Source organism: Colletotrichum orchidophilum (genome assembly GCF_001831195.1).
Source record: "Colletotrichum orchidophilum strain IMI 309357 chromosome Unknown Scaffold_223.1, whole genome shotgun sequence".
Lineage (NCBI taxonomy): Eukaryota > Fungi > Ascomycota > Sordariomycetes > Glomerellales > Glomerellaceae > Colletotrichum > Colletotrichum orchidophilum.
Window position 1 is genome coordinate 1 of NW_019173179.1, and position 25,376 is coordinate 25,376.

The following is a 25,376-nucleotide window of genomic DNA, read 5'->3' on the forward strand; positions in this document are numbered from 1 at the left end:
GCCTCTCCAAAGTTCCCCCAGGGGCTGTGACGAGGCACTTTTTCGGGCCTGGTGACCAGTTGACCCATGCCGGGCCTGGAGAGTTGGGAACGAATGTCTCGCCTGGTTCAGGAACCAAAAAGCCTGGCATCGTTGTCTGTCATTAAAGATGCATCAGGCTCGACAGACTTTGGGCCTCAAATTAAGATGAAGTTGAGCTCAGCGAGGCGGATACTAGAAGAGGGCCACCCGCACCCCAGTGTTCCTCATACCCAGAACTCCGAGTGAAAATATCAGTCAATGACATGGAGTCCTCCCTCAAACTGGAGGGAACCCAGCAGAGGCTTCCAGCACGGATAGCAACCGTCCCCGTGCCCGCCCACGAGATCTCCAGGATCCGTAGACTAATCAGCTGGGCCGACGTACAACCCTCGACCGGAAAGTAGTCAAGTAGATTGGGGACAGGAACCCACCTCTGGGGTAATTCTTCTAAAAATTCCGTCAGGGACTGGGGCAGGTAGTAAAAGCAGCAAAGGCAGCAGAAACACCGCAAAAAGTACAAGTCCCTCCAGCCAGCGGCCAGCCAAAAGGCCACAAACTCAAAAATGCCCAGACCATTAGCAAGTTTGACATATGATGTGCAATCAAGCCGCTCCGCTCTCCACCTTGGCTTATTTGAATCCTTCTTCGCACTCTTGGCAGGTTACACCAGATGATAGCAAGTTTGAACCATCCAGGCGGGACGAACGGGCAAAGTTTTCGAATCATCCCCCGCTCGAGCTGCCATCCCAGCCGGATCGAATCTATACCAGACGACTAATATTATCTAGCTGTACCAAAACGAGTTCTACGTTGATGCTTTGCTAACCCTGACAACTCGAGTTGCTTGGCACTGACTGGCCATGTATTGCTCATGCCTCCTGCTGAGAGATGCCGCCGCCCTTATTGTAGCAATGAAGCTGTGAATCTTGGCCCAAATGTCAGTACTCCCGTGCAAGAAGACCGAGTCCTAGCCCACTTCTTGCATAATAAGTGGTCTTGCTGATTTCATCAATTTACACGAGATTGTGGAGAGGCTCGGCGGTCACCAAATATACAAACACTTGGCCTTGGTCTTTCGGTGGGCGACCGGTGTCTCTGTACTAAATCATTTTGCAATTTGTAGAGCATAGGGGCAAGCTCAGGCGCGATGAGAAACCGCCTTCAAGGGCTTAGACTACACGAAACTAGTGATTCTGGACATGGGATATAAGACCACCCTCGTCCTCCCCTTTTTATGAGCAGATGCTCTCTCTCATCCAGGCTCTAATCGCCAAACCAACATTCTCTTCATTCCCTCCTTCAAACAAATCGTTCTCCCACATCTGTTCACTGCTTCATCTCGTTTGTGTCTACTTTGATTTCCTGTACTCTCCTTCAAGTCTGGTACTAGCAGCAACATAAAACCAAAAAAAACAACACTTCATCGATACCATCCTCAAACATGGCGTCCCGGCTGGTCCTCTTCTCTCTTGCCGCGCTGGCTGCTGCGAACCCCATCCGCCCGGATGGCTACGAGCGGCCGGCCCGCAAACACGTTGGAGGCGTCGGCCGCCTCGCCCGCGCCGTCATGACGCCTCAACAGCCCCGCGGCGTGCCGGTCGAAGGTCTCGCCAAGGTGGAGATTAGATACTCCAACCCCGGTGACAACGAAACTTGCGGGGACACTCCCGATATTGAACCAAGTGCCGAGAAGCCCAAAGATAAGAAGAAGGATAAGAGCAAGGACAAGAATAAAGATAAAAACAAGGATAAGAATAAGGGCGGTAGCGGCTCCGGTTCCGACTCAGGTTCAGGCTCTGGTGGCTCAGGATCTGGGGGCGGCAGCACAGTCAGCAACGGCACTTTTCCCGGCACCGGTGGCGGCGGTGGCATAGTCAAGACCTTCCCTACCCCAGCCGGCATCGAGAACCTGTCCGCGGCGCGGACCATCACCGGCAGCTTCGACGGCGGCATGAAGATGTTTGACCGCGTTCCCAGCACCTGCACGGGCAGCGAGGGCGGACAAAAGGACGCGGCGTTCATCCTCGCCGACGGTGCCACGCTCAGTAACGTCATTATCGGAGCCGGCGCGGGCGAGGGTATCCAGTGCCAGGGCAGCTGCAACCTCGTCAACGTGTAAGCCACCTCTCGGTCCCCACGGTGACAACTCCACCAGCAAAGAAAAAAGCTAACAAGCGTGAAACAGCTGGTGGGACAAGGTCTGCGAAGACGGCGCCACGTTCCGCCAAAAGAGCGGTACTTCCACGGTCAAGGGCGGCGGCGCCCGCGACGCCCCGGACAAGCTCTTCCAGCACAACGGCGGCGGCACAGTTGAGGTCTCGGACTTTTACGCAAAGAACGTCGGCCAGTTCTGGCGCTCGTGCGGCAACTGCAAGGAGCAGACGGCGCGCACTGCTGTCCTCAACAACATTTACGTTGACGGCGGCAAGACCGTCGCCCACTACAACAGCAACCTCGGCGACAAGGTCACCATCAACGGCGCTTGCGTCATTGGTAGTGCCACGGTGTGCAAGAACTCAAAGGGCGTCACCGGCGGCGGCGAGCCTGACGATGCGGCTGATGATCCGACCATTTGCGTGCAGACTGATGTCAAGACATCCGGCTGCTAAGGGGTGGCCACAAATAGCTTTCGTTGATATCGGTAAAAAGAGTTCAATGAGATGATGATTTGGCTTAGTGGTAAGGGGCCCAATGTATTTGATTTTTTCCTTTTCACTGTATATTGCCAGATGATCTTGGATTGGTTCTCAGGGATTCGGAATCAATGTCTCCGAGTCAGGGTTTCTGTTCGAGCTGTAAATATTCGTACAACTATAGGATTTGCAGGTCAATCAAGCACATGTGTCTTTAAGTCTGGGTGCCTGCCGTATCAAAAGTCTCGCAAAATGAAATTGAGGGATGGTCTTCTTGAGAAACCATCAAGGTTCCAAAACTGTTGGTCATAACATATAACACGCTTCAATAGCTTCCCTAACAACTTTGAGAAGACTCCAGGTGTTCATAAGGTACTTTAGCCGGTTGACCTGACTTCCTCGGTGGAAATTTGCAGTGAGATTTTGGTGAACATGACGTTCATCGCAGCTCGGGTAAAATTTTATAATGGTGCTTTTCCAAGATTACATGTACCCTCGTTGTTCCAGTCCCCCGTAGGGAGACATCAGCAAGTCCCAGACACCTCAAATCACATGGATGACTACCTTGTAATTCATTAAAACCATCTATACTGCCAACCAAATTATGTTAATTATAGTAATTCTTACAGTAAAGACTGGTTTTATGACATGGAAAGGGAATATTGCCACTGGTAGTACGTCAGTCGTCCTGTTTGCTGTGTCGTTGTAAATTGGTGTCTATATGAATGACAGTTGAAGAGATCAACATCTATTCCCCTTGGCGTTCAACTCCCGTAGTCACCAGCCCAACCAAGACACCAACAAAGTAAAGAGCCAAGGATCGATGAGCATTCAGCTTCAATCGGTCATCCTGTGCACATCCAGCTTCTTACTCTCCCCATCAAACGCCTCCCTGCATCGTCAAGCCTCTGACATCCATTTCTCCCTTTCTAGCAATGCATTTCTCATTACACGCACTCGCTTCTCGAAGCTGTAATAGAGAGCAGACTCTGTCTTGCTATATAAGTTGGAATCGCCCTCTAGCAGGTGGCCAAGGTCTTCCAAGCCCTAATTGCTACCGTCTCGTCCCCTCCAGCTTCCTCGACCTCTACCTCGGCCTCGGTCGCAGCACCTCTTACACTGGTGGTCTCAGTGCCTCCTCCTTACGATCGAACCTGACTTTCATCAAATGGTGTCATGAATGTGCTCTGGAGAGGTTCCACAGACTCAACCCAGCCTCTCACAAATACCTACCTTACATACGCAAAGCTTGGCCCACCCGATTCACATCACCACAACCGTCGAGACCACATGCTAGAAGCCTCGAACGAACACATCAGTAAAAATAAACACGTAAATGGTGGTATTGTCTCAAAGGCAGCATCATCTAGACATCTTCCGTCTCATGTCGTCTCCATCTCATCTCACTCAGGTCTCTCCCACTCACACCCAGCTCATACCCGCCCCCCCTCCACCCTCACGTCCTCTCAAGCCACGCCGCCTCAATATTCGCCTTTGGATCCGGCGCCCCCTTAGCACTTTTCAACCAGCAATAATTCTCATCCGTCCCCTGCTTCCCCGCCGTCACCCACGCGACACCGATACACGGCCCGTCAGTGCTCTGCGTCGTGACGGCGAGCGCCGCGCAGAGGTTCATGCAGTCCTCCATCCTCGTCAATGGGATGTGACCGAGGTCGTTGGTCGGGTAATTGTTGCCGCACTCGCGCACGAAGCGCAGGTTCGAGCCCGGGACCGTGTACGTCTTGTTCTCGGAGCTGAGATCCGGGCAATTTGTCGTCGCTTCACCCAGGATCGAGGATGCTTGGCCCGGCAGCGGGATCGAGGTAAAGGAGGTCGGGGTGGAGGACGCGGAGGATGACGATGCCGTTGCCGCTGCGGATGCTGAGAGGGCCGCGGTCCCCGAGGCCGATGCGGATGCGGATGCTGCGGGTGATCCACTTGTCGCACACGCCGACGGTGATGACGACTTTTCGAGTTTGCTTTTCGTGTGTCAGTGTTCCCAATGCTTTGCAAAAATCTGCTGGTTGTGTTCACGTACGCTTCACACGTCTGGACATACGCCGCATGCGTCTGCGCAATCGTTCCCGCAGCAGCCGAGGCACCAATCGTCCCGAGAAAGAATACCAGAGCAACAACCGCTACGCAAAACGTTGCCGCTGGGATGCCCCATATCCTCTTATTCTTCTTTGGCGGTATCCCCGTCTGGCTTGCCCCGTACGCCGTTCCGGCCGCTGAGTGTGCGGGGTACTGCTGGTGACTTTCGTACCCCAGGCCGTTGTGCTGGTCGTGATACGGCGCATATCCACCCGGCGCCGTGGCGGCTGGAGCTGCACCGGGGGCGGGCTGGTAGTACTGCATGCCCGGTGAGGGCGAGGGCGAGGCGACCTCGAGGCCCGTATATTCGGCGGGCATCAGTCCTGTTTGATATTTCACCTCGTGATCCGAGTCTTGGGATGCCTGTCTAGAAGCGATATTGTGATTTTCCGATGCGACCAGGTGCCTTTCAGGTGAATTTGACGGCATTGTTGATTGGGGATATGTGGTGCTCGCCTCGCTGATAGTCCACCACTACTCTACTCGATGGATCGATGGTCGGGGTACCTGAAACTAGAGAAGATAAAAGAAAGTGAAGGTGGGTGGGACTCAGCAACGACACGGCTCGAAGTCAAGAAGCAGCATTTCTGGAAGATCACGCCGCGAGCCGATTCTGAGGGATGGCAGTCAAGATATACACTTCACCACCCGGAAGACGACCAGCAGCAGGCAGAGGATTAAAGCCCCGGTTCATCCTTCACCAAGCTTCAAGACCGGGAGAGACCCACAGGACAAGCGACCCTACATAGCTCCGTGATGATTGATCGACCGTTGGGGGGAAAGCAAGAACAAAGTCATGTCATCATCCTTGCCCCGTCCTAGATCGAGCGTCTACCAGCGGGCAGCAAGGTTGACATTTTTGGGCGTGAGAACGGGGACTTTGGTCTCCTCTTTGCTCGACCTCGGTAGTCCATCTCGAAAGGCATTTCCCCAAGGGGGATAGCAGCATCGACAGCCGCAAGTTGCGATGTGCCCCCATCATGTCGTAGGCAACGGGACGGTGTCCAATGGGCAAGGCCTTGACCCTTGACGCGACGGTGCGCCCGCTAACCCAGGGGGGGTCGGCAGGGCGAAGAGAAGATGGCCTGTCGTAGCGATGCTGGGGTCGTAAAGTCTGTCAGCGGCCAACGACCGTGCATATGCGAGTTGAGATGACAGGGCCAGCGGGATGCAAGTGAGATTTGAAACTCTGCCTCTCTCGGAGAGTCGTAGCAGAGCTGGACCAACGACAACGCCCACACTGCCCAGCCGGTGCCATGCGCTCTCGATAGACTCGTATCAAGGCTGCAGGACCGTCCCAGAATCGAGGAGGGCAGTGGAACCCTAGCCGCCAAGCTCATGCTTCTGATGGGGGGATGTCCAGGGTTTGGTCTAAGCCACTGATCGCTGTTGAATTGCCGCTTCAGATACACGCCATATGGGCGGTGGTATGGCCCGGCTGCCAACGCAGTCTGCGCGGCAAACTGGTCAATCACAGCAGATTACAGAGTTTTTATTGTCGTGCAGTTTCTACTGTGTCGGCCGAGTTGTTCACGGCCCAGCGAGACCTAGTCCGGTTTCCAACAGATGGAGGGGAGTATCGATGCCAGGAGACTATGAACAGACATGTCCTTCAAAGCTCGCGACTGAAGAATTGTAATCACAGAAGAAAAGTCAGTAGCTATGCGACAGACCTGAACGATGGGAGGCGAACCCGGCAGCCCATGTCAACACGAGTTCAACGTCTCACGGAGTTCTCCTCCGACACGCTTTCACGAATGTCGACATTCTCCCTACACCGCGGAGTCGACGTCGTGTTGAAGATGGGGCCATCGTGAAGGCTTGAAGCAAATCCTCCAGGCAGAAGGATTCCAGCCCCGGTCCCCCTCATCAAAGAGAAATTTCAAATTGACAAATCTCGGCTGCAGCCTCGGTCAAGGAAAGGCAGGGGTCGGCCGCCGCCGGGAATCGCTCACCACATACTACTACCGGAGGTCTTCGGGGCCTAATTCAACTCTAAAAAGTAATCTATTCTTTATTTTCAAAGTTTGCGACTCGGCTACAAATTCGGCGAGCGATGTCCCGGGGGCGGGGGTCCTCTAGGTACTTTACGAGAGCTGTCATACCCAAGGTAGTGTTCTTTGGACAGTAACTCGGCGGTTCCTTGCGCGCACGCATCGCTACAAGGCATCACTATCACTGTAACTGGGAGTCGAGAGCGGTATGGGATTCACTTCGGTGCTACGGGACTACTACAAATTACAGACCGTCAGAGCGGTAAGTCTTCTATTCGCGCAGGGCAGAAGACAAAAAAATGTAGCGAGGTTTCCGTCAATCTAGGGAGCCGGCTTGTCACACTCCCCTAAAGGTCGCATCCCCAGTGACCGAATCCCTCCCCGGATGCCACGCGCAGAAAGTGTTTAAAGGGACTTTGGTTCCCAGTGGCCCAGCTTTGGGCAGTCTAACCCGTTCTCAACCAGCCAAAGATTGTATTTTGAAGCCGTACCTAGTTTGTGCCCCGCGCATTTGTTGCTTGACAAAGAGAGAGAGATCTACAAGAACTGTTCGTCACAAGGTTCTGAATGAATTGACCTAATCCCGTCAGCCAACGGCCAGGGCTGATGGGTATTGAGATCAAGTTCGAGATGTCCGACCCTCTTGCACGTTTGCCACGGGCCTTCGAAACTCCTCAACTGTCTTTTGACTGCATATCCCTTGATACTGTGTAAGATTGTTTGCTCCCACAATGTAAATGGGTGCTCAATGACGTCAAAATACAGGGCACATCTCATGCTATTCAATTGCCCTCCGCGTCTGCAGTCTGCCCAAGGTCAGGATTCCCCTCCACGAGATTCTGCAACGGCAAAAACAGCTTCATGCCAGGGCCGACGCCCCCCTTCGCCGCTTGGTTGACATCTCTCACCTCCCGCCACGACATCCACCCCCACCCAGAACACTTTTGAGGTTCCCGGACCTACATCATTCAGGAGTCAGCAGACTGCACTGCACATCATCTTGGGGGGTTTTTTTTTGTCTTTTGTTCTCTCAACCTTGCCCACGCACAAAACTGGGAGGAGGGGGAGGAGGAGATGATCTTTCACTCACAACAGGCTCGGCGTTCTCATCCTCCATCTCGCACCGCACAAAAATCGTAATATAATGCCGCTCCAGATCCTCATACACATCATTCGTCACCGTCACGACCTCGGCGCCGCGGACCGCGAGACCGGTCTCCTCCATCGTCTCCCGCTCCGCGCACGCGAAGAAGGACTCGCCCTTTTCCAGGTGGCCGCCGGGTAGCTGTAGTGTGCCTACCCGTTCCACAAAAGCCGTCAGCTTGATCCATGACGAGGGTTTCAGTTCTCACCTGCACCGTGGCTGCTCTCGCGCTTCCCGATGACGACCTTGCCGTCCCGGCGCTGGATGATGGCCGCGACGCCGACGCGGGGATACAAGTAATTGAGATCCATGTTTTTTTTTCAATCTCCGTTTCGTTCTTTGTCCTGTGCCACAACCTACAACAAACGGGTTTCTCTTCACAAACTTGAAATCAAATGAATTATCAATTCGCCAAGACGTGAGGTATAGGTATAGCTGGAGATGATGTCGGACTGGTGAGCTGAATAGTGGTTTTGGTTGGTTACAGGGGAATTCGACTTTGACTCATACAACTGCTCCCTAAACATCCGCTTTGTTTGCTGTTCCGCACTCATTCGCGTCGGTCAGATCTGGTCACTCGGCTTTCTTTCCCACGCGCAATTCGTCGGGCCGGTGGCGGAGGGTATTTATCGGCACACATAGGTAGGTACTTGCGGCGGCGGGGCCTCCCGCCTGGAGGAAATCAGCCCCGTCCGTCAGCCTCGGGGGGCTTACACTTGATCAACATGGCACAATATACGGCGTACATGATCCTACTTCGCCTCGAGGCTATGGGAGTGGGTGAGAATACACTTCCAATATGGAACAATCATTCTATAGTTCGATGTCATCACAATCAAACCCTAGTGCACTTATTACCGTAGAGCCACCAAACGAACGGAAGAGAGCCGCAACTTGCTTCATCCGTCTCAACCCCATCCCCAAGCTGGTCCCCATCCGCTCGACGCCAACCTCACAACCTGCACCAACTCCACGTCGTTACCCTACAACCGGGACTACTCTCCCACAATCTTCATCAAATATTGGTCTGGTGGTGTAGTTGGTTATCACGTCAGTCTAACAGTCCAAGAGCTCCATCTCTCGTGTCTGGCACACTGAAGGTCTCCGGTTCAAGTCCGGGCTAGATCATCCCACATGGGCGATTGGTTTAGTGGTATAATGACCGCTTAGCATGCGGTAGGTCCTGGGTTCGATTCCCAGATCGTCCATCTTTTTGGTCTCTGGAGGCCTGGCAATGGTGTTGTGGTCTTGTCATGAGGTTAAGCTTGTTTCTGATTCCGAGTCCGGGCGCAGTTGTTCATGATGTGAAGGTTGCCATGCCTTTGGCGGGTTGAATAACCTACCCGAGTAAAGGCCGGAAGATGAATGCACAAAAAGAGAGGACGCAAGAGTCAAGGGCAATAGGCTACGCCGAACTTGGTGTGTAAGAATCCATCATCATTCATTACTTCCGCTTCCGAGGGTATCATTACATGGGCTCTCCGAGAGCCTTCGCCTGAGAGGAGACATCCAAACCCACGTCTACTAAACCGCGCTCATCCCACACATTATACATCCTACCACGCTCCCTTCTGGGGCATGTTATCCGGATCCATCTCAAACCCTTTGATGCTCTCCTGCCAATTCTGCCAGTTAAAGTCGTCCAAATTGTCCATGTTGACATCCATAGAATCAACAGGCACATTATTGATCGATGTAAACGGGTCAGACCACAGCCACGGAGGCTGGTTATCCCCCAACGATGACGCGACAGCGGGCTGGGACTGCATCGCGATGGCCTGCTGCTTCAGTCGCTGGTCGCCGTCGAGGCTTTGGCCAGTGGACACGGCGGGCGACGGGACGGCCGAGGACATCATGGACTGCGACGCCTGCGGCTGCGAGACGCTGGGCGGGAAGAGGGTGTTATTCGGGTCGGCTGCCATGGACTCCGCCGCTGGATAGATGGACTCCCAGATGTGGTAAGGGTTGAACCCCCGCGCCATCATCACCGTGTCGATGAACTCGGGTTCCCTCTCCTGGGGTGTAGGCGTCGGGGCCTGGACTGTCGGGTTTGAGGGCTGGATGACCGGACCACGAGGCGTCGCGTTCTGCTGCTGCTGCCGCACGGCTTGGTTTTGTGTTGCGTTGTTGGCCGGCGGTGGCAGCGGGCTGGAGCCGTCCGTCCGTACCAGGTTCCGCCAGCGGGTACGAATCTGCAAGTGTTTGATTTCCATTCCGGGCACCGGACCGAGCCTAGCCGGGATGGGATTCATACGATCGTCCACGTCCAGTTGGCGCGCCGCATCCGGGTCGGCTCTGAGACGGACGATTTCTGCTTCTCGATGCTTCGTCGCCTTGGCGCTGAGTTTCCGCAACGGGACCCACACGGCCATGTGATCTGCCATTCTCGAGATTTCGGACGGGTCCCTATCGAAGCGCATCGTGTTGTTGACGGCTTCCCAACCTCGCTCCGATGTTGCCGACCACGGCCGCCGTCCGGCTTCCATGAGGACGTAGGCGATCGCATGCCATTGTCGATAGGTCTGGAAGAGCCACCGCCACTGCTTACAGCGGGGATCTGTGTTTAGGATGTAATTATACTCGACAATCTCAATGGCTGATATAAAGAGCCTGTCGCGGACCTCGTTGGAGAGTTCGTGGCCGTTGCCGGGGAACAGCAGCGGCTGGTAAATGACCAGGCTCATCTTGGCCATGATGACACGGGCAATCATGGCCGCCATCCAGAACAGAGGGTCGTCATCGGTGAAACAGTGCTTGAGGAATTTCTCCTCGACCCGGTCGTACACTTCGATCAGCATGCGCTCGCGCTCTTCGAGACTCGACGCAGCATCCCGTGGGCAGACGCCAGGCATGGCCGATCCGACAGTGTGGAGCCGTCTCGACAGCGAGCAAATTTCATATCTCACCAGCGACACGGCGCAGTCCGTCTTTCCCAGGCGCGATTTCGGCACCTCTGTCATGCCCGGTTCAATGTCTGCATCGTTCAAGTTAGAAGGCAGGTCGGTATCGAAAGATCGGTCAATGATTGTGAGATCGCTGCCGAGCTCTTCCGCAGACCGGAGGTCTAGCGTGCAGATGGCCCACCACAAGCGGCGCCTCATTTCGGTTTCGAAAGGGGGGAGATTGAAATTCGTTCCGTCGCGGTGGATGCCCAGGCCTTGCGCGATGCGGATCGCCAACCCGGTCAGCGTCCAGCAGAATCGGGTGTCGTCCTCCCTGCGGACCAGGGTGAGGAACATGACAAAGGCCTGGAGGACCACCATGTCCGATGTGTTTAAAAAGTTTGCTTTGGCGAGTGCCTGCTCGAGAGCGAAGCGATATTGCGAGAGCATCTCTTCCTTCTTTGATCCAAAGTTCTTCTCAACCTGCGGCCTGGTCAGTCACTGCACGTCGCCTTGGGATTGGACGTCACTCACCTCTTCATCCTCCATTGACGTAATCGCCGCATAGTAGATAGAAAACAGCAGCGCTTCGTTTCCGGGTGTAAGCTCATCTATATTTCGTCGCATGTCGCGGATGAGTTTCTCCATTGTCGGAATGTGCAGGATCTTGAGCAATGGTTCTACATTCTCCTGGTAAACCTGCCACATGAAGGGAATCTGAGATGGCAAGGGATGCAGCTTGCGTAAGTCGACATCGGAAGACCGGTACCCCAGAATGAAGGCATGGTGGTCTGTTGCAGCGTCGTTATCTAGTATTGGGGAGTGGTCTGGCGTATCTTCGACATCAGAATCATCGGTATCCTCGTCCAACGCGTGCGTCTCTTCGCGAAGCTCGTCAAGCTACAGTATCCTTGTCAGCAACGAGGAAGGCAAAACATGACTCGGGTGACTCACTTCGTCATTGAGCTTTGACCAGAATGCGCTGCTCACGTATCTGCTCGTCTTTCCCTTGTCGTGAAGCACAAGTCGGCCAAACGATCTACTCATCCCAGATTGCCTCTCGGCAGGCCTCCTGGGTTCCGGATCCGTCTCCATCCTGTTGGGCGTCACGGCCTCCTTGAAAGCACTCATGGCAGCAGCGCCGCTCTGCGAGCTGCCAGCGCGGTCGGAGCTCAGGTCGTTGCCAAAAGCCTCAGGCGAGTTCCCCGTGCTGGAGTTCTGGCGGCCGCTGTTGCTCCCCGTACCGCTCTCGACCTCAATCTGGCCGCTGAGCTCCTCCACGATGCCCTCCAGCTTGCGCAGGCGCTTCATGAGCTCGACCTCGCGTTCGCTGGAGTTCTTGGGCGGCGCATTCGGGTCCTTGGGCCGGGGACGGCGGGGGGCGCGGCCGGGCGCCGGGTAGATGCACTGGATGACGGCGCGGCGGCAGTTGCTGCACGGCATCTGCTTGTCGCAGCGGACCTTTCGCCGGCGGCAGGTGACGCAGCTTCGGGGATTGAGGGCTGGCTGGCCGGAGGCCGTCATGGCCACGGGCTGATCGGGGGGTATTGAGGTTGCGCCATGGCGGCTGAGGGCGGGAAAGTCGTGGATCGTCGGGGAGTTTGGCGAATGGTGGGGGTTAGCACTCATTGCGTTGGCTGGTGTCGTGGGGTTCGACTGCTGACTTGTCGGCGAGAAGTTATCCATGGCGGCCGTCGTCCTTGATCTTTCGTGTGTCTAGGGGACGTACAGACGTCGCTGGGAAGGCTGGTCGTTCGCAGTGGCGGTGGTTTGTCGGGGAGGGAAGGATCACGAAGGTTTGGATTGGGGTTTGAGGGACAGGATTCGATAGAGTGCGGTAGTGGTGACACACACGGTTCGGCAACCAGAGTAGAGAAGGCTGACAAATGGCGGGGGGAATCCTGCGACGCTGTTTTGCTCTTGGCTCTTGGCTCTTGGATCTTCACCCACGCAGAGACATGAGGCGTGCCCAGGACGCGAGCCTAGAGCATGTCAGAAACACAGCTGCCTGCGCGAAAAGGCGGTAAGCTGTGAGATTGGCTGCTTGGTGTTTGGTTGTCTGGCGTTGGAGGTTGTCTTTGGCGACTCTTGGATGTTTGTTGGGATTGGTGGGATAGACTCGAAAGGACGTCGACTGAAAGGCGCAGCAGCAACAGCAGTGGTAGGTGGGGGTGGGAAGAAGGACGGTGGTCGATCTGGTGCCAGCCACCCTCTGTGCACAGGGAATGGGGGAAAAACAAGCATGGCAGCCAGCCGAATGGAGCAGGGGAACCGATCGAGGGTCGGAGGTTAAGGTAGACCGGCAAGCCGATGATGGGTGGGGCGGGGCGCCTGCATCGGCCGCCGCCAGCAATGCAACGCTTCCCATTGGTTCCCCTCACCTCGGAAGCGACCCTGATCAGCTCACCGGAAGGCCCCGATTTGCATGGCGACAGACCGAGCCAAGGTGAGGTTCGGTGAGCCGCCGCGGTCCGGTGCATAAGGTAGCCAGTACCTCCGCCAGTACCTCCGAGATTCTCGGCAGAGACCATTCTATTTACTCGGCGTTATGCTCTCACTCGACAGGTGAGGCCAATCTTTCCAGCGACTACAAGTTGACTACATTCCTCCAGTTTGCGCACAACATCATCGTCAAGGTAGGTACTTTACTTAAGGGTATGGAACATGAAAACCAACTGGCTCGGGCTCCCTTGGGTTGAGACGATGAGGATGAGCACCACCACCCTCGCCGACGGTCGGTGCGCACCAACTCCGATATCTCCGAGAACGGCGCCCTTGCCTTTGCCCGAGAGTGTGAATTCCCCAGACTCGACTCCAACCCGGTGTTTGCAACGGTTCATTTCAGTCTGCCCACCTCATGGCGCATATCCAATGCATGGAAGCTTTCACTGTTATGACCAGTTTTCCGAAAGACTAAATTGTTTAATTATTATCAATCAGCCGAACCATCCCACAATCGCGCAAGACAACCCACAACAGGCACGTTTCCTCCATGTGCCCAAGCTCGACACGCTTCCCGATCCTAAAGACTTGTTCGGACGCATGCAGGGCATACGGAATCGGACAAAGTCTGTATGGTCTAACTATCGCGACATCGATCAGAGTTTCGTTTCGCATCTTTGTACAATGTACATCTCTCAAAGAATGCATGGAGCAGAAATCCTTAGACTTGGGAGACCTTGTCTTGAGCTTCTGTCTTCCCCGCTTCTCAGAGGCCCCGAAGCGAAACGCATGCCCAAAAAGCATTTAAGACTGGCAGGAAATGCCGAGCTTGGGCAGCAAACTTTAGACTCGTCGCTTCAGAATGATTGGCACGAAATCGTGTCTCTCGTCTGCCCATCGCTTCAGCCTTCACCGAACAGTTCACCTCCGTCACCTCGGTGTGGCGCTGCTTTCGCATTGTTCAAAGAATCAAAACTCGCTTCAATATCAACAAGAGCTTCTACATGATGAGAAACACAGTGCCAGCGACAACACTGGCCGTAACCATGATCGTCAAGATAGCCGCGCCGGCCTTGTCTGCGGTAGTAATGGCCTTGAGAGGATTCGCCGACCCCGACCCCGACCCATCATCGGTCTTCCCTCCATTGACATTTCCTGTAGAATTTCCTCCCGTGGTAGCAGTGACAGGAACCTCGGCCGTGTCAACGAGGTTATACATAATCATCTGCAGCGACGACATCTGCGGTCCCACGCCCACCAATCCGTCAAACGTCCCATTCAGCCACGAGAACCCGCACGCCGTCCCCGCTTGGCCCTTGAACCCCGAAGCAGGCGACCCCGAACAGCTCAGCGCCGCCTTCTTACCGCTTGCCAGCAGCAGCGTCGTAATTGTGTCGACGGTGTGCGCGGCGACCTGCGACGTGGCGGCCAGCCACCGCGCGAGGTACCCCTTGAAGCTCTGCGCGTCCTGGCTGCATTGCGCGGTAGGCTCGCAGTACGCCTCGTAGATGATGCCGTTCTGGACAAACACCCCCTGGACGTCCGTGAGCATCCCGTCGAGCCGCGTCTTCCACGTGTCGTTCCCCGTGATGTTGTACATCACCGCCGCGCCGTAGAGAAAAATCCCGGCATTGTAGGACCACTGTGTGCTATCCGTAGAGCTGGGGCACTTGCCCTCAAAGTGGATGCCGTCCAGCACTTTGTTGTCGGATGTGAGCAGCCCGACGCTCGTTTCCCAGGTCCAGACCTTCTCCGCCCAGTCCGAGTATGTCGTGTTCCCCGTGTACCGCGCCAGGCGTGCCGCCACGTTGAAGAAGCACCCGTTGGCGATGGAGTTTTTGTAGTCGAAGCCGGCGTTCCACGTAAAGATTTGCCATCGCACGCCGCCGCCGCAGCTCTGCGTGTCCCATCGGGAGACGTACTCGTTAAAGACTGCTTGGACTAGGGCGAGCCACTGCGGTGAGCCTTCTGGCGGGTTCGGGTATTTGTGTTCGGCTGCGGACATGGCGGCCATCGCCCAGAAGCCCTGGTCGTCGTTTCCTTCCGTGAGGGTCTGGTTCTGAGGCATGTAGTCGTTGTCGTCGCCGACTTGGTGAAGCATGGCTTGTGTAGTGATTTTGTTGTAAGAGTCGTCACCCGTAAGCCACCAGTAGTCTATCAATGTGCCGAACATGGCACCGGCCTCCCACCCTTGGGCTTGTCAACGCGAGTTTCTCAGACTATCCCATGGATTTTACCTACAGTAATAGGGATCTGGTAAGTTTCCAGGGGTATCGCCAGTATTATTCCCCGTATAGTATTTCACTAGTCCGTATGCTACTGTGCTTGCGGCGCTCTTTATTGAGTCTGATATCCCAGCATGCGTTAGCGAAGGAGAGGTATATCGGTGAAAGCAGACGCCCTACCTTGGTCTGTCCATGTGACATCAATGGCTTTCACACTCGCCAAATGCAAACCCACGGTCAACGCCGGCAGTCCTAATGATGGCTTCATCTCGATATGTTCGGCTGGTGGGGAGTTGAAAGAGCGACAAGAAAACCTAATCGCAACGCCAATGTATTGGCAAAAGCTTGGCTTCAACAACGACAATCAACAACAACAGCGACGACGTAGACGTAAACGAGGGCCGAAAGGGGCCGCCAAGCTGGGCGGAAGAGCCACCGAGTTAAAGGGCATTCAATCAAACGGGCTGTGCAACACGCGGGCCCAATTTCAATCTTCCCTCTCTCCACCGCTGACGTCTATAGCCGACGCCCATGTAACCTCGTAACCCACTGGCATGAGCTCGGGGTCCATCTTATTAAGAGGATTTCGACGGTTTCGCACTAAAGCTTTAGCTGTTCAATGTTTGGTTCTTGTTGCGTTGCTCTGAGCGCCAGAAAAAAAAACCCAGGTATGGTTGGTTGGACTGAAACATATGTGTAGACAATTGAAGCCGTGAATGCCGAAGGTTTGCAATGTTGCTTACGACGCTCGTTTGCCGGGGGGCCGGGTTGGACTGGAGGCTCAAGAAACAGGGAGACAGAAAGACGGTAGCGTCCCGGCTTTCCGTCTTAGCGTGCTGCGGGTGGTGGGGGGTGATCTCCGTTCGCGATGACGATCCACCCCTAATTACCCAAACTCGAGTTGGTTCCCTCTCTTTTCGGTCCTTAGCGGGAGACGTAGTGGAAAACTTGCGGGGGGCTGGTGGACTGACGCGTCTCAGGATGCAATAGGGCGGGGATAAGAAAGAGTGCGGAAACACGGCTAGTCACTGACATAAGGAACAACAAGCTGTCTATTTTTGGCTGAGCTCTCCTGAACATATTTGGGTCGACGGATCCCCATGAAAATCATTATTCCTTCACGTTTGGTTGATCGTGTAATTAGGACTTGTAGAGTTGCATCGTCCAATCACGCAACCGGGATGCGTAAATTGGCAACTAAACCCCCGAACAAAACTGCAACAGTATCCGTACACGTTCTGTGTTCCCCCTTTCTGCCCCCAATCAAGTCAACCCCCCTTGTTAACACTGCAATAATCGCTTCCGAAAACAGTGGCTATGAGTATCGGCTCTCTCTTCCTCTATCGCGTCAATCTGTCCATGCCGAGAGTCTGTGACATTTAGTCTCCTTCTCTCAAGGAGCATCCAAACACTGGACGGCCAATTAACTCAAATCCATTGGCTTCTGAAATAAATCCAGGTCGAAATTTCTCAGACTGCCGATTTGCAGCCGGAAACTTGGCCATGGCGCGGATGCACCAAGTGTTCTAGACACCATCGTTGCCGTAATCGGGAGCTTTGGAATTTAATAGAGCAGCAAAAGCCAGAGACAGAGGTAACAAAAAGGACGGTGGGACATGATGCTGAAAGTGATGCAAGAGTAATTGAATTTTGAGATGAGAAATCGAGCTGATGAATGGAATAGTATTGTTATGAAGATGAAGGTAATCTAAAGACGAGAAGCAGTTTTCTTCTTCCACCTCTAGGTTGGTATGACTCCTTTATGCCGCTATACATTATATACAGAATCTTGGGATGAAACCTTAACTTCAGCTTTTGGCGCCATTGAACTTTCCAAGAGTTGTAGATACTCATTGTTGCCAGAACACCCACGCCCAGATTGACTTGTGCGTTGTTGACGAGGCCCACCTCATCTTTGAGTCCAACAGCGCGTTCCGGCCAAAAATGTTACGGCTCGGCGACCTCACGGAAAAGATCTGTCCGCGTCGCGTCTTCATCACCGCCACGTTGCCTCCGTCCCGCGAGGCCGACTTCAAGCGGGCATACAAGATCGGGCCTGATCCCACCGTCATCAGAACAACGACGAACCGCCCAAACATCTCGTACCGCCACCTCCTGGTCGAAGAAGAGAGCGAGTTGCTTTTCATTGCGGCAACAGATTTCGGGAGTCCCTGCTTCGAGTACTCAGCCACACACATCTAGAACTCCTGCGTCTTTGAAGGGATAAAGATATCGGTTGAACGGGATCACGAAGCGAATAGCTTCAAGGAACTATGTTCTGTCTGCGATGACGAATGAATTTCAGCTGCTACCGTGGACAAGACACAAAGAACACTCAAAAACGGCAGCGTGCCAAGCCGAACAAACAAATCAAATACAGCGGTTACGTTCAATGATTTATCTCATTTTTAAACTACATTTAAGTATTCAATAAAAGTTATTAAATTTGTTTATAATAAGGTACTTGACAATGTTATGTTGTAACATGTCAAATATTGAACAGCCGGTATTAAGTATTTTAATTCGCTGAATGGTCTGTGTTGGATTATTCTTTTGATTGTTATGTTTAATGAGTTTGAATGCGCTGGCACGCTGAGCTTCGATTGGGCTCAGCGTTCTCTCAAGAGAAGCTTGAAGTTGAAACAACCGCGCCGGATAAGTTGAACTTACATTCAGGGATGGATTTCGAAATTTACAAAGGTAAATCGGGGGAAGCAGAGCCTAAGGGCGCAAATTCATCAATCATCACCTTGCAGTTCAAAGGTGTCGCAATGGTGTATGTGGCGTTGATTGCTGCCCGCAATTGACGGCGTCGTCTTTGCGACAAAAGGTCTTGCACTGAGTCATCAAATTTCTCCAAGAATGACAACAGTCTTGATTCAAGACCAGTCGTTCATTTTTCAATTTAGAATCTCCCAAGAGGCATCCCTTCCAACAACACCCAATAAGTTTCAGATCATCATTGAGACCGTAAACTTCAAAAATCGACCCCACCCCACGCCGCCTAGACCGCCATTCTCTCCAGAGTTTTGGCATCACTCTCCTCCCACGGGTAGGTTTGCTCAATCGAGCGAATCAACCGTTCATGCTCCGCCGATCGAGGCTTGATGGAGATCTCGAATGGCTCCGGGTGGCTGATGACGCCTGTGCTAAACTTGACGGCCGGCTCAACGACTTTGCCATCGACAATCGGCTTGGTGAGATTGTACACGGCAAGCGTCTGGGCGATGTTGAGAAAGATGGAGTTGTCGGCGAGGATGCGGCCGGGGCAGATTCGGCGGCCGAAGCCAAAAACGAATTTGTGAGGGTCCGCCTCGGGTTCGTGCCCCTCGGTCTCGAGGAAGCGCTCGGGCTTGAAGTCCAGGGGATCGGAGTATCTCGCTGGGTCATGCGTGAACCACCTGTGGTGAATGTCTCAGCCAATGCTCACGATTCCGTATTTCAGAGCGCTGCCGGGCTTACCAAATGTTGGGAAGCACCATGGACCCCTTCGGAATGAAGTAGCCTTCGAAGACATCGTCTTCTGTACTTGAGTGGGGAAGACCCATAGGGCCGATAGGGTGCCAACGCATGATCTCTTTGACTAGGGCTTCGATATAAGGAAGCTTCTCACGATCCTGGATATTCGGCAGTCTTGCACTACCAACGACCCTATCAATCTCCTCTTGGGCCTTCTTCTGGATCTCGGGATGCACCATCATGGCAAGGAAAAAGGACGCAACGGTCGAGACGGTCTGCGGCACAGTTAGCATGCAGTGTTTACCGACCTGATGCTTCAACAGAGATTGAAAAGTTTACGTACTGTATCTGCGCCACCTCCGAAAACAGCCAGCGCGGAGTACTTGTTGTTATGCTGATTGAATGGCGATTGGTCAGGGGAGTCGAGGAGATTCGCCAGATATGACGAGTTATCCTTGCCTTGCGCGATTTGATGCTGGACGAAAGCATACGGCCTGTCTCTGGTCTCCTCCATCTGGGCTTTCCATTGCTTTGCTAGTTGTTTGAAACCTGTCCCAGGAACCCAGTTGGGTAGATATCTTACTGCTGGAAATCAGAAAGACTCAGTCATGAGCAGAAGCGTAGAGTGGGACATACAAAAGGGGAAAACGTCAACCAAAAAGGCGCCGGGCGTAGCACCCTCCGAGAAATTGTCCATGGTTTGGGTAATCATCTCCAGGAAAGGGTCTTTCTTAAACGGTTCCGCAGTGTAGCCATAGACAATCTTGACAATTAAAGAGCCGGCTTCCCTGTGGGAATATGTCAGCGATTGGTTATTGTAGTTGGTCGCCTTGTGAATCCCTCATTCTCTTACTTCTTGATATGTTCCACCAAGTTCTGCGGGTCGTTCAGCAGGTGCAGCAGGAGATGTCCAACTTCAGCCTCTTGGGCCTCGTTATATTTCGCTGCGGCATTCTTGGAGCCAAGTATCCGGCCCATAGACTTGCGCTGCGCACGAAACCGCTCGTCATAGACGGCCATGCCAGTAAGGTGCTCTAGGCCGACCCTATCATACTGTTAGAAGCTTCCATGAGTCGGAAAGACGTTATAGGTTTACATACATCTCGCCAATGAATGTTTGCGATGGTCTCGAGGAATGCTTCAGCGAGCGCTTGTCTAAAAGTTCGAATGCAAGTTGCGCGTCGCTGAGAATCACGATGGTCTGACCCATTGTCGTGATTGAACTGATGGGACCTGGCACAGAAAAGTCAGCCACGTCTTCTTCATGATCATTTTGTTCCATGTCATGATGCTGAAAATTCCATCATGGGGATTCAATACCGGGAGTCAGGGACTGACCGTAGAGCTCTTTATGCTTCAACCAATGAACATAGTCCAGTTCGCCAGGTTTGGGTAGATCGTTCACATTACCCACAATCGGCAAACCCTTAGGGCCGGGGGGCAAGGGAGGTCGCCTGCCATTCTTCAACCTGCTCAAGACTCTCTCGACAACAAAAGAGATGAGTAGGAGGCCGGCGAAGCCAATGGACAGCGAAAATATCTCCATTTTCGTTTAAAAGTTAAATTAGGCGACAGAGAAGGGGGAAAGGTTTGGAGGATATTTTCTGCCGTCAGCAACATTTCATGTTCCGCACTTGCGTCTTAAATACGACTCTTGCATGGAGACCCCTGGGCATTAGATCAGCGAGGTTACCGGGTATGCTAGTTGCAACGGCCAGCGGTACCACTTAGTCAGTCCGAAGAGTGAGCACTAAAAAATGTAGCCAACTCGATTTGGCAGGCAAAGGTTACAAATTCAAGTCCATCCCGGACCGCGATGCAACATCTCGCTGACTGCTTGCGGAGACCGTCTCACAACGCTTCGACATCATTTGCTCGGGGAGTAGACACACTCCGGACGCAAGTCTGCAAAAGGGCAAGGTGAGATGGGTAATACGCAGACATTGATTCAGAGGCAACCAGATGCTGACGATCTGCGCCCACACCGGCGAATCGTCAGGCTCGGATAGCTGCTTAGGTATGGCTGGTTGGGCATTTCTTGTGCCATTGCCGAGGGCCTCCACATGACGTTTTGCAGATTCGCGTAGCACACAGTGGACAACTGGATGGCTCCATTCACGGGAAACATACTTTGGATCCGCAATTTGTGGAGAAGCCCAACGTCTCTACTTGTCTCGAACTTTTGAGTCTGAAAATGACTTCCAGAAAACCTTAACGTTTGGTGTGGCATAATCACATGAGTACATGGTACATGTATATTGCTTCAATAAGATTACAAAAATGCATCACAACTCTGAAGAAAAGGCCTGTGGCCATTGCATAACACATGCTCGTGTCTATTAAGTACTATTAATTCAAGCAATGTCTGCAAAGTTCATGTCATGAGAATAGATAAAATATCGTTCTTCAGTTGTAGATCCCTAAAGGCTTATCTGCACAATTACCTGCTACCTCATGCGTCCAAAACAAATGAAAAACAGACCCACAGATAGTGAGAGGTACCGTGACAATAGCTTTCATGCTTTGTCATGAACGCATGTACCGTTGGTCTCACTCTAGGCGCTAAGCTGACTGATTTTGGTGTTCTATTATTGCAAGAAGGATCAAGTAATCAATCGCTACCAACGTCGACAAGGTGTTTATTAGTAACCTGGCTGATGTTGGAGAATGCCGACCAAATTCTTTTCCAAAGTTCAAACAAAAACATTGCAAGCCTCAATCAAGTTCAGGAAATTGTGAACAGAGGACAAAAGCTTGGTCCCAGTAAAGTTCCAATGGTCCATCGAGTCATTTCGTTGAGGAATAATCAACTAGTCTTGGTCTAGACTTTTCGATCGAAACTCTGAGAGGATTGGACTTATTTGGGAAAGGTAGTTGGAAGACGTCACTACCGAAAATTACATTTAGCGTTGTATTACAAGCAGAAAGACAGGCAGGAAGGCTATCGAGCGTCTTCGTCCGCCAGCGCGTATAAAAACGTGCCGGGTAGACCAAACCAATGACGTGCGTTTGAGGTATGTGACTGAAAATAAATAGCCAAGACCTGGACGGGGAAAGCTCATTCTGCCGGCAGTGTCCGTCAGACGACTTCAATATTCTGCGACTTGATCAGGCTGCCACCTTTCCTCCCAAATCTTATCTTCATACTTCCTTGCTTCACTACAAACCTCGGTTTAAATCCCGCATTTGAGCCTCAAGTCACATGCACGAATACAGATAGAGATCTGGCCTTGCCACTCTAATGAAAGATCTGTGCCAATGCGCAATTCATCGTTACCTTTATACAAACGTGCTGGTTTGTCAGAGCAGAATCAGGTTCGAATAGTGAACGTTGTGCGCGGGCCAGCATCCGATGTCCTACGAGTTCCGCAACATAGTGTCGCGAGGCAATTTAACTTGGATCCTATAATGACGCCGGCAGCTTTGATGGATAGAGGCGCTAATCTGGGATCCTTTGCTATGTCATGAATAAGTAACTTCATCGATAGGTTTCAATCTTTGATTTGCAATCGACATCTCGAGAAGACATAAACATAATAGGATCCTTGGCGCTTGTATTCATGTTGTGTAAGAAAACGAGAAAGCAGTCAGGAACCGTTATCCGCTAAAAATCAAAATCACCACTTGGACAACTGTGTAGATTGGGGATCTTTCGCTCGTGACTATCGCTGCGAAGATTGTGGTCTGTCAGGTAAATTGCTGGTGTTACATAATCACAGACTAATTTGTAATTAGATCCTTCAAGTTTATATCCCCAGCCTTACAAACGTTGCTGTTGGGCTTCTTGAAGACATCAGTAAGGCCGGGATAGCCACTATACCAGCAGGTGCAAGTCCCTTTCAGTGCACTCTCCCCAGTCGCAGCCGTATCTTCACACTTTAGTTCTCCCTGGTCCTTATACCACTCATCAAATGGATCATTTTGGGCGGCCATCATGGCGTAAATATGACATCCTTCAACAAGTGTACCTCCCTTTTTTGCAGTGACCGTACCCGTTCCACAGCCATTCAGGATTGTTCGAAGTCGGCTTTTGCAGTAGTCTCGTTTCTCGTCGTTGGTTTCTCCGAGGCTGAACTGAAAGGATCCCGTGCAAGAGTCGCGCGAAAACATGAGTCCCAGCCACAGCTTGTCATCTGTTCCGCCAATGGCATATCCCTTTGCAATGCCCGCTGCTTTCTGTCGGTTGTCGCTGGTCTTATCAAGTCCAAGTGAGATGGGAGGAACAATGACCGTGTCCCAAAATTCTTCGTTACTGCAAAAGTCGTGAATGTGTGCTTCGGCTGGCGACTGCGCAAAAGCTGGGCCGTTGTAGGCACAATCGGGTCTGGGGATCTCGCTGAGAGGTGGTGCAGACATGGCTGGCGGTGGGTTCTTCATACCCTCACACGCGGTATTAAATCGACGGTCTGTCTCCTCGGTTGTCCAGATACCTTCGCTAAAGTTCATATAACCCAAGTTGATTGAGAAGGCGGTCTCCATTTGGGCAAGTTGGCCAGAGCTTAGTCTGTGGATAGCGCTTATGTCTTTGAAGCCCGGAGGTTGCGGGAAATAGTTGGTGACATGGTAAAAGTAGAGGCTATTGGCTAGCCAGGCGTAGCTGCCTGAATTGGTGCTTGACCGTTGGCCTCCTCCACCTTGGGCCAGGGGTCGTTGAGCGAGCTTGTGACCCATTGCTGGCCCATATGCCCAGCGGCCAGTCTCGCTTTCATCAACATGGTGGTCGATGACTAGATGTAAATCTTTAGCAAATCTTCAACCCCGAGTGACAGATCAAAAGATGCATCATCTCGTGGAGAAGATACTGGCCTGTGTTCATCTGCCATTCCGCCTTGGCAGCATGTTTGGTTTCCCCGTTCCCCAACTCGCTTTCAATGAGGTCAAACTTTTCGTCCAGCGTATCCAGCCCGAAGTAAATAGGACAAAGTGTGATGTGGTAGTATTTCCAACCAAAGTACCACGCTTGTGTCCATGCGTAGCCACCGACACTCTTTCCGTCGATTTGCCGACCGCACTTGTTTTGAGTATCCTTACAACTGAGAATAATGTCGAATTTCTGTTTGTCCTTAAACTCTTGAGCTCTTTCAAAATTTTCTAAAAGTCCTTCGTCAGCATTAAGCTAGCTATGTTGATCACTAGAATTTGTTTTCTGGAGAGTTCCTTACTCGTGATACGATCCTGAAAGTTTGAAAAGTCCGGACCAATGTATGCTCGCCACGTAGCAATGTGTTTGCCACTGGTGGGAAGAGACTTCGCGAATCTAGCAAGGGTATGAGCATCCCAAGCTGCCGTAGCGAGCCTCTGCTGTTGCATTGAGTCACAAATGCCGTCCTCGAACTTCAGGTTGCCGCCTCCAAAAGGCGTCCAGCCCTGACTGAGACAGAGCTGCCTCGGCACATTCTTTGGATGGAGTGCTCCAGAGATTGTCACAGATTGACGGTAATTGAGGAATCCCGATGTCAAAGGGATTACCCCCTTCCGGTCGCCAACGGTCGTTCAACGACGCCAACGGGTCCTTTGGGTCGAGAGCAGTCGGATCAGACTCGGTGAAGTCGTTGAGATGACTTCCTATGCTGACGATGGAGGTACCAGCCTCTGTTGCGTTCCTGCGAGCTCCTGGTGCTGCACACGCCAGGACAGCAGCATATTGAAGTAAAAGGAGAGTAATGAAAACCATTTTGACCTATACTAAGTCGTCTTTGATCAGAGGAGAGGTGATCGATGCTGAAGCAGACTCCATGAGCATGAGTTACTCTTATGCTGTATTTATGTCTTTTGTCATTTGTTTACTTTCCTCCTTCATTAAGAGCAATGAACTACCGGCCCTGAGGCTCAAGAACGAAGGCATGTCGATGCCACCAAAAGTCCAATCTTCCCCAGCACATCCGTCGCCCGTTTTTGGGGGTACCGTGATGCTTTCAGTGTGGGAGATTATGTTCTTCGGCACAACATCATGTGAACCCCCTTCTTGTTGTATTGGGGGCATCCCAGAATAAATGATACATGTAGATAGATGTATGATGCATGGATTGATGAATACGTTTCCCTCAAGTTATGGTGTGACTGTCGTATGCTGACACGGGCGCTTGACGCCCCTGAATGGAACTGGTGTATCACAACCGCATAAATTCGGCACCAACAAGACCCCAGAATCCTCTCTTAAGAGGACCTCCGCCGCGGTTTCGGCCCCAAGTCCGGCCATGATGCCTGGCCTGGATTTTTCAGCTAGACCCACTCATCCGTTGGTCCCAGCCTCCATTCATTCACGCATATTGCTGCGCCGTATATCATGTCCAGCCCCCATGGTCTGTTCATCCGCTTCGCCGTCAGCCATATCATCTGGAACAGGTTGCGCCCGCCCTCCTCGAGCCTATTCCTCCAGCAAAGCACCTAGTCTTCTCCGGCATCTTGAAATTGGGGGCGCTTGCCTTCTTCACGTCTGCTCAGCCAGCCTTTCAAAGTGAAGACCTTCGTCCAACAGCCGA

At 52.6% G+C, this 25,376-nt stretch overlaps 8 protein-coding genes across 8 annotated transcripts; 2 read left to right on the forward strand and 6 right to left on the reverse strand.

The window, feature by feature from the left end:
- Positions 1-1,462: 1,462 nt before the first annotated feature.
- CORC01_13912 (pectate lyase) lies at positions 1,463-2,630 on the forward strand (the record flags this gene model as incomplete). The annotated part of the gene is made up of 2 exons (XM_022625527.1): positions 1,463-2,136; positions 2,207-2,630. The coding sequence occupies 2 exons, from the start codon at positions 1,463-1,465 to the stop codon at positions 2,628-2,630; spliced, it is 1,098 nt and encodes a 365-aa protein (XP_022467947.1).
- Positions 2,631-4,110: 1,480 nt separating this feature from the next.
- CORC01_13913 (uncharacterized protein) lies at positions 4,111-5,177 on the reverse strand (the record flags this gene model as incomplete). Its single annotated transcript, XM_022625528.1, has 2 exons — positions 4,111-4,633; positions 4,693-5,177. 2 exons carry the CDS (start codon positions 5,175-5,177, stop codon positions 4,111-4,113), a joined length of 1,008 nt encoding a protein of 335 aa, XP_022467948.1.
- Positions 5,178-7,524: 2,347 nt separating this feature from the next.
- CORC01_13914 (NUDIX domain-containing protein) lies at positions 7,525-8,197 on the reverse strand (the record flags this gene model as incomplete). Its single annotated transcript, XM_022625529.1, has 3 exons — positions 7,525-7,701; positions 7,833-8,038; positions 8,095-8,197. 3 exons carry the CDS (start codon positions 8,195-8,197, stop codon positions 7,525-7,527), a joined length of 486 nt encoding a protein of 161 aa, XP_022467949.1.
- Positions 8,198-9,442: 1,245 nt separating this feature from the next.
- CORC01_13915 (fungal specific transcription factor domain-containing protein) lies at positions 9,443-12,454 on the reverse strand (the record flags this gene model as incomplete). Its single annotated transcript, XM_022625530.1, has 3 exons — positions 9,443-11,251; positions 11,303-11,668; positions 11,723-12,454. 3 exons carry the CDS (start codon positions 12,452-12,454, stop codon positions 9,443-9,445), a joined length of 2,907 nt encoding a protein of 968 aa, XP_022467950.1.
- Positions 12,455-14,210: 1,756 nt separating this feature from the next.
- CORC01_13916 (glycosyl hydrolase family 76) lies at positions 14,211-15,703 on the reverse strand (the record flags this gene model as incomplete). The annotated part of the gene is made up of 2 exons (XM_022625531.1): positions 14,211-15,400; positions 15,616-15,703. 2 exons carry the CDS (start codon positions 15,701-15,703, stop codon positions 14,211-14,213), a joined length of 1,278 nt encoding a protein of 425 aa, XP_022467951.1.
- Positions 15,704-17,379: 1,676 nt separating this feature from the next.
- Positions 17,380-17,637, forward strand: CORC01_13917 (uncharacterized protein; the record flags this gene model as incomplete). Its single annotated transcript, XM_022625532.1, has 1 exon — positions 17,380-17,637. The coding sequence occupies one exon, from the start codon at positions 17,380-17,382 to the stop codon at positions 17,635-17,637; it is 258 nt and encodes an 85-aa protein (XP_022467952.1).
- Positions 17,638-18,439: 802 nt separating this feature from the next.
- CORC01_13918 (cytochrome P450) lies at positions 18,440-20,104 on the reverse strand (the record flags this gene model as incomplete). Its single annotated transcript, XM_022625533.1, has 6 exons — positions 18,440-18,584; positions 18,898-19,169; positions 19,238-19,476; positions 19,531-19,682; positions 19,748-19,939; positions 19,995-20,104. The coding sequence occupies 6 exons, from the start codon at positions 20,102-20,104 to the stop codon at positions 18,440-18,442; spliced, it is 1,110 nt and encodes a 369-aa protein (XP_022467953.1).
- A 2,510-nt stretch (positions 20,105-22,614) lies between these two features.
- CORC01_13919 (uncharacterized protein) lies at positions 22,615-24,568 on the reverse strand (the record flags this gene model as incomplete). The annotated part of the gene is made up of 4 exons (XM_022625534.1): positions 22,615-23,596; positions 23,652-23,985; positions 24,057-24,265; positions 24,393-24,568. The coding sequence occupies 4 exons, from the start codon at positions 24,566-24,568 to the stop codon at positions 22,615-22,617; spliced, it is 1,701 nt and encodes a 566-aa protein (XP_022467954.1).
- Positions 24,569-25,376: the final 808 nt, after the last annotated feature.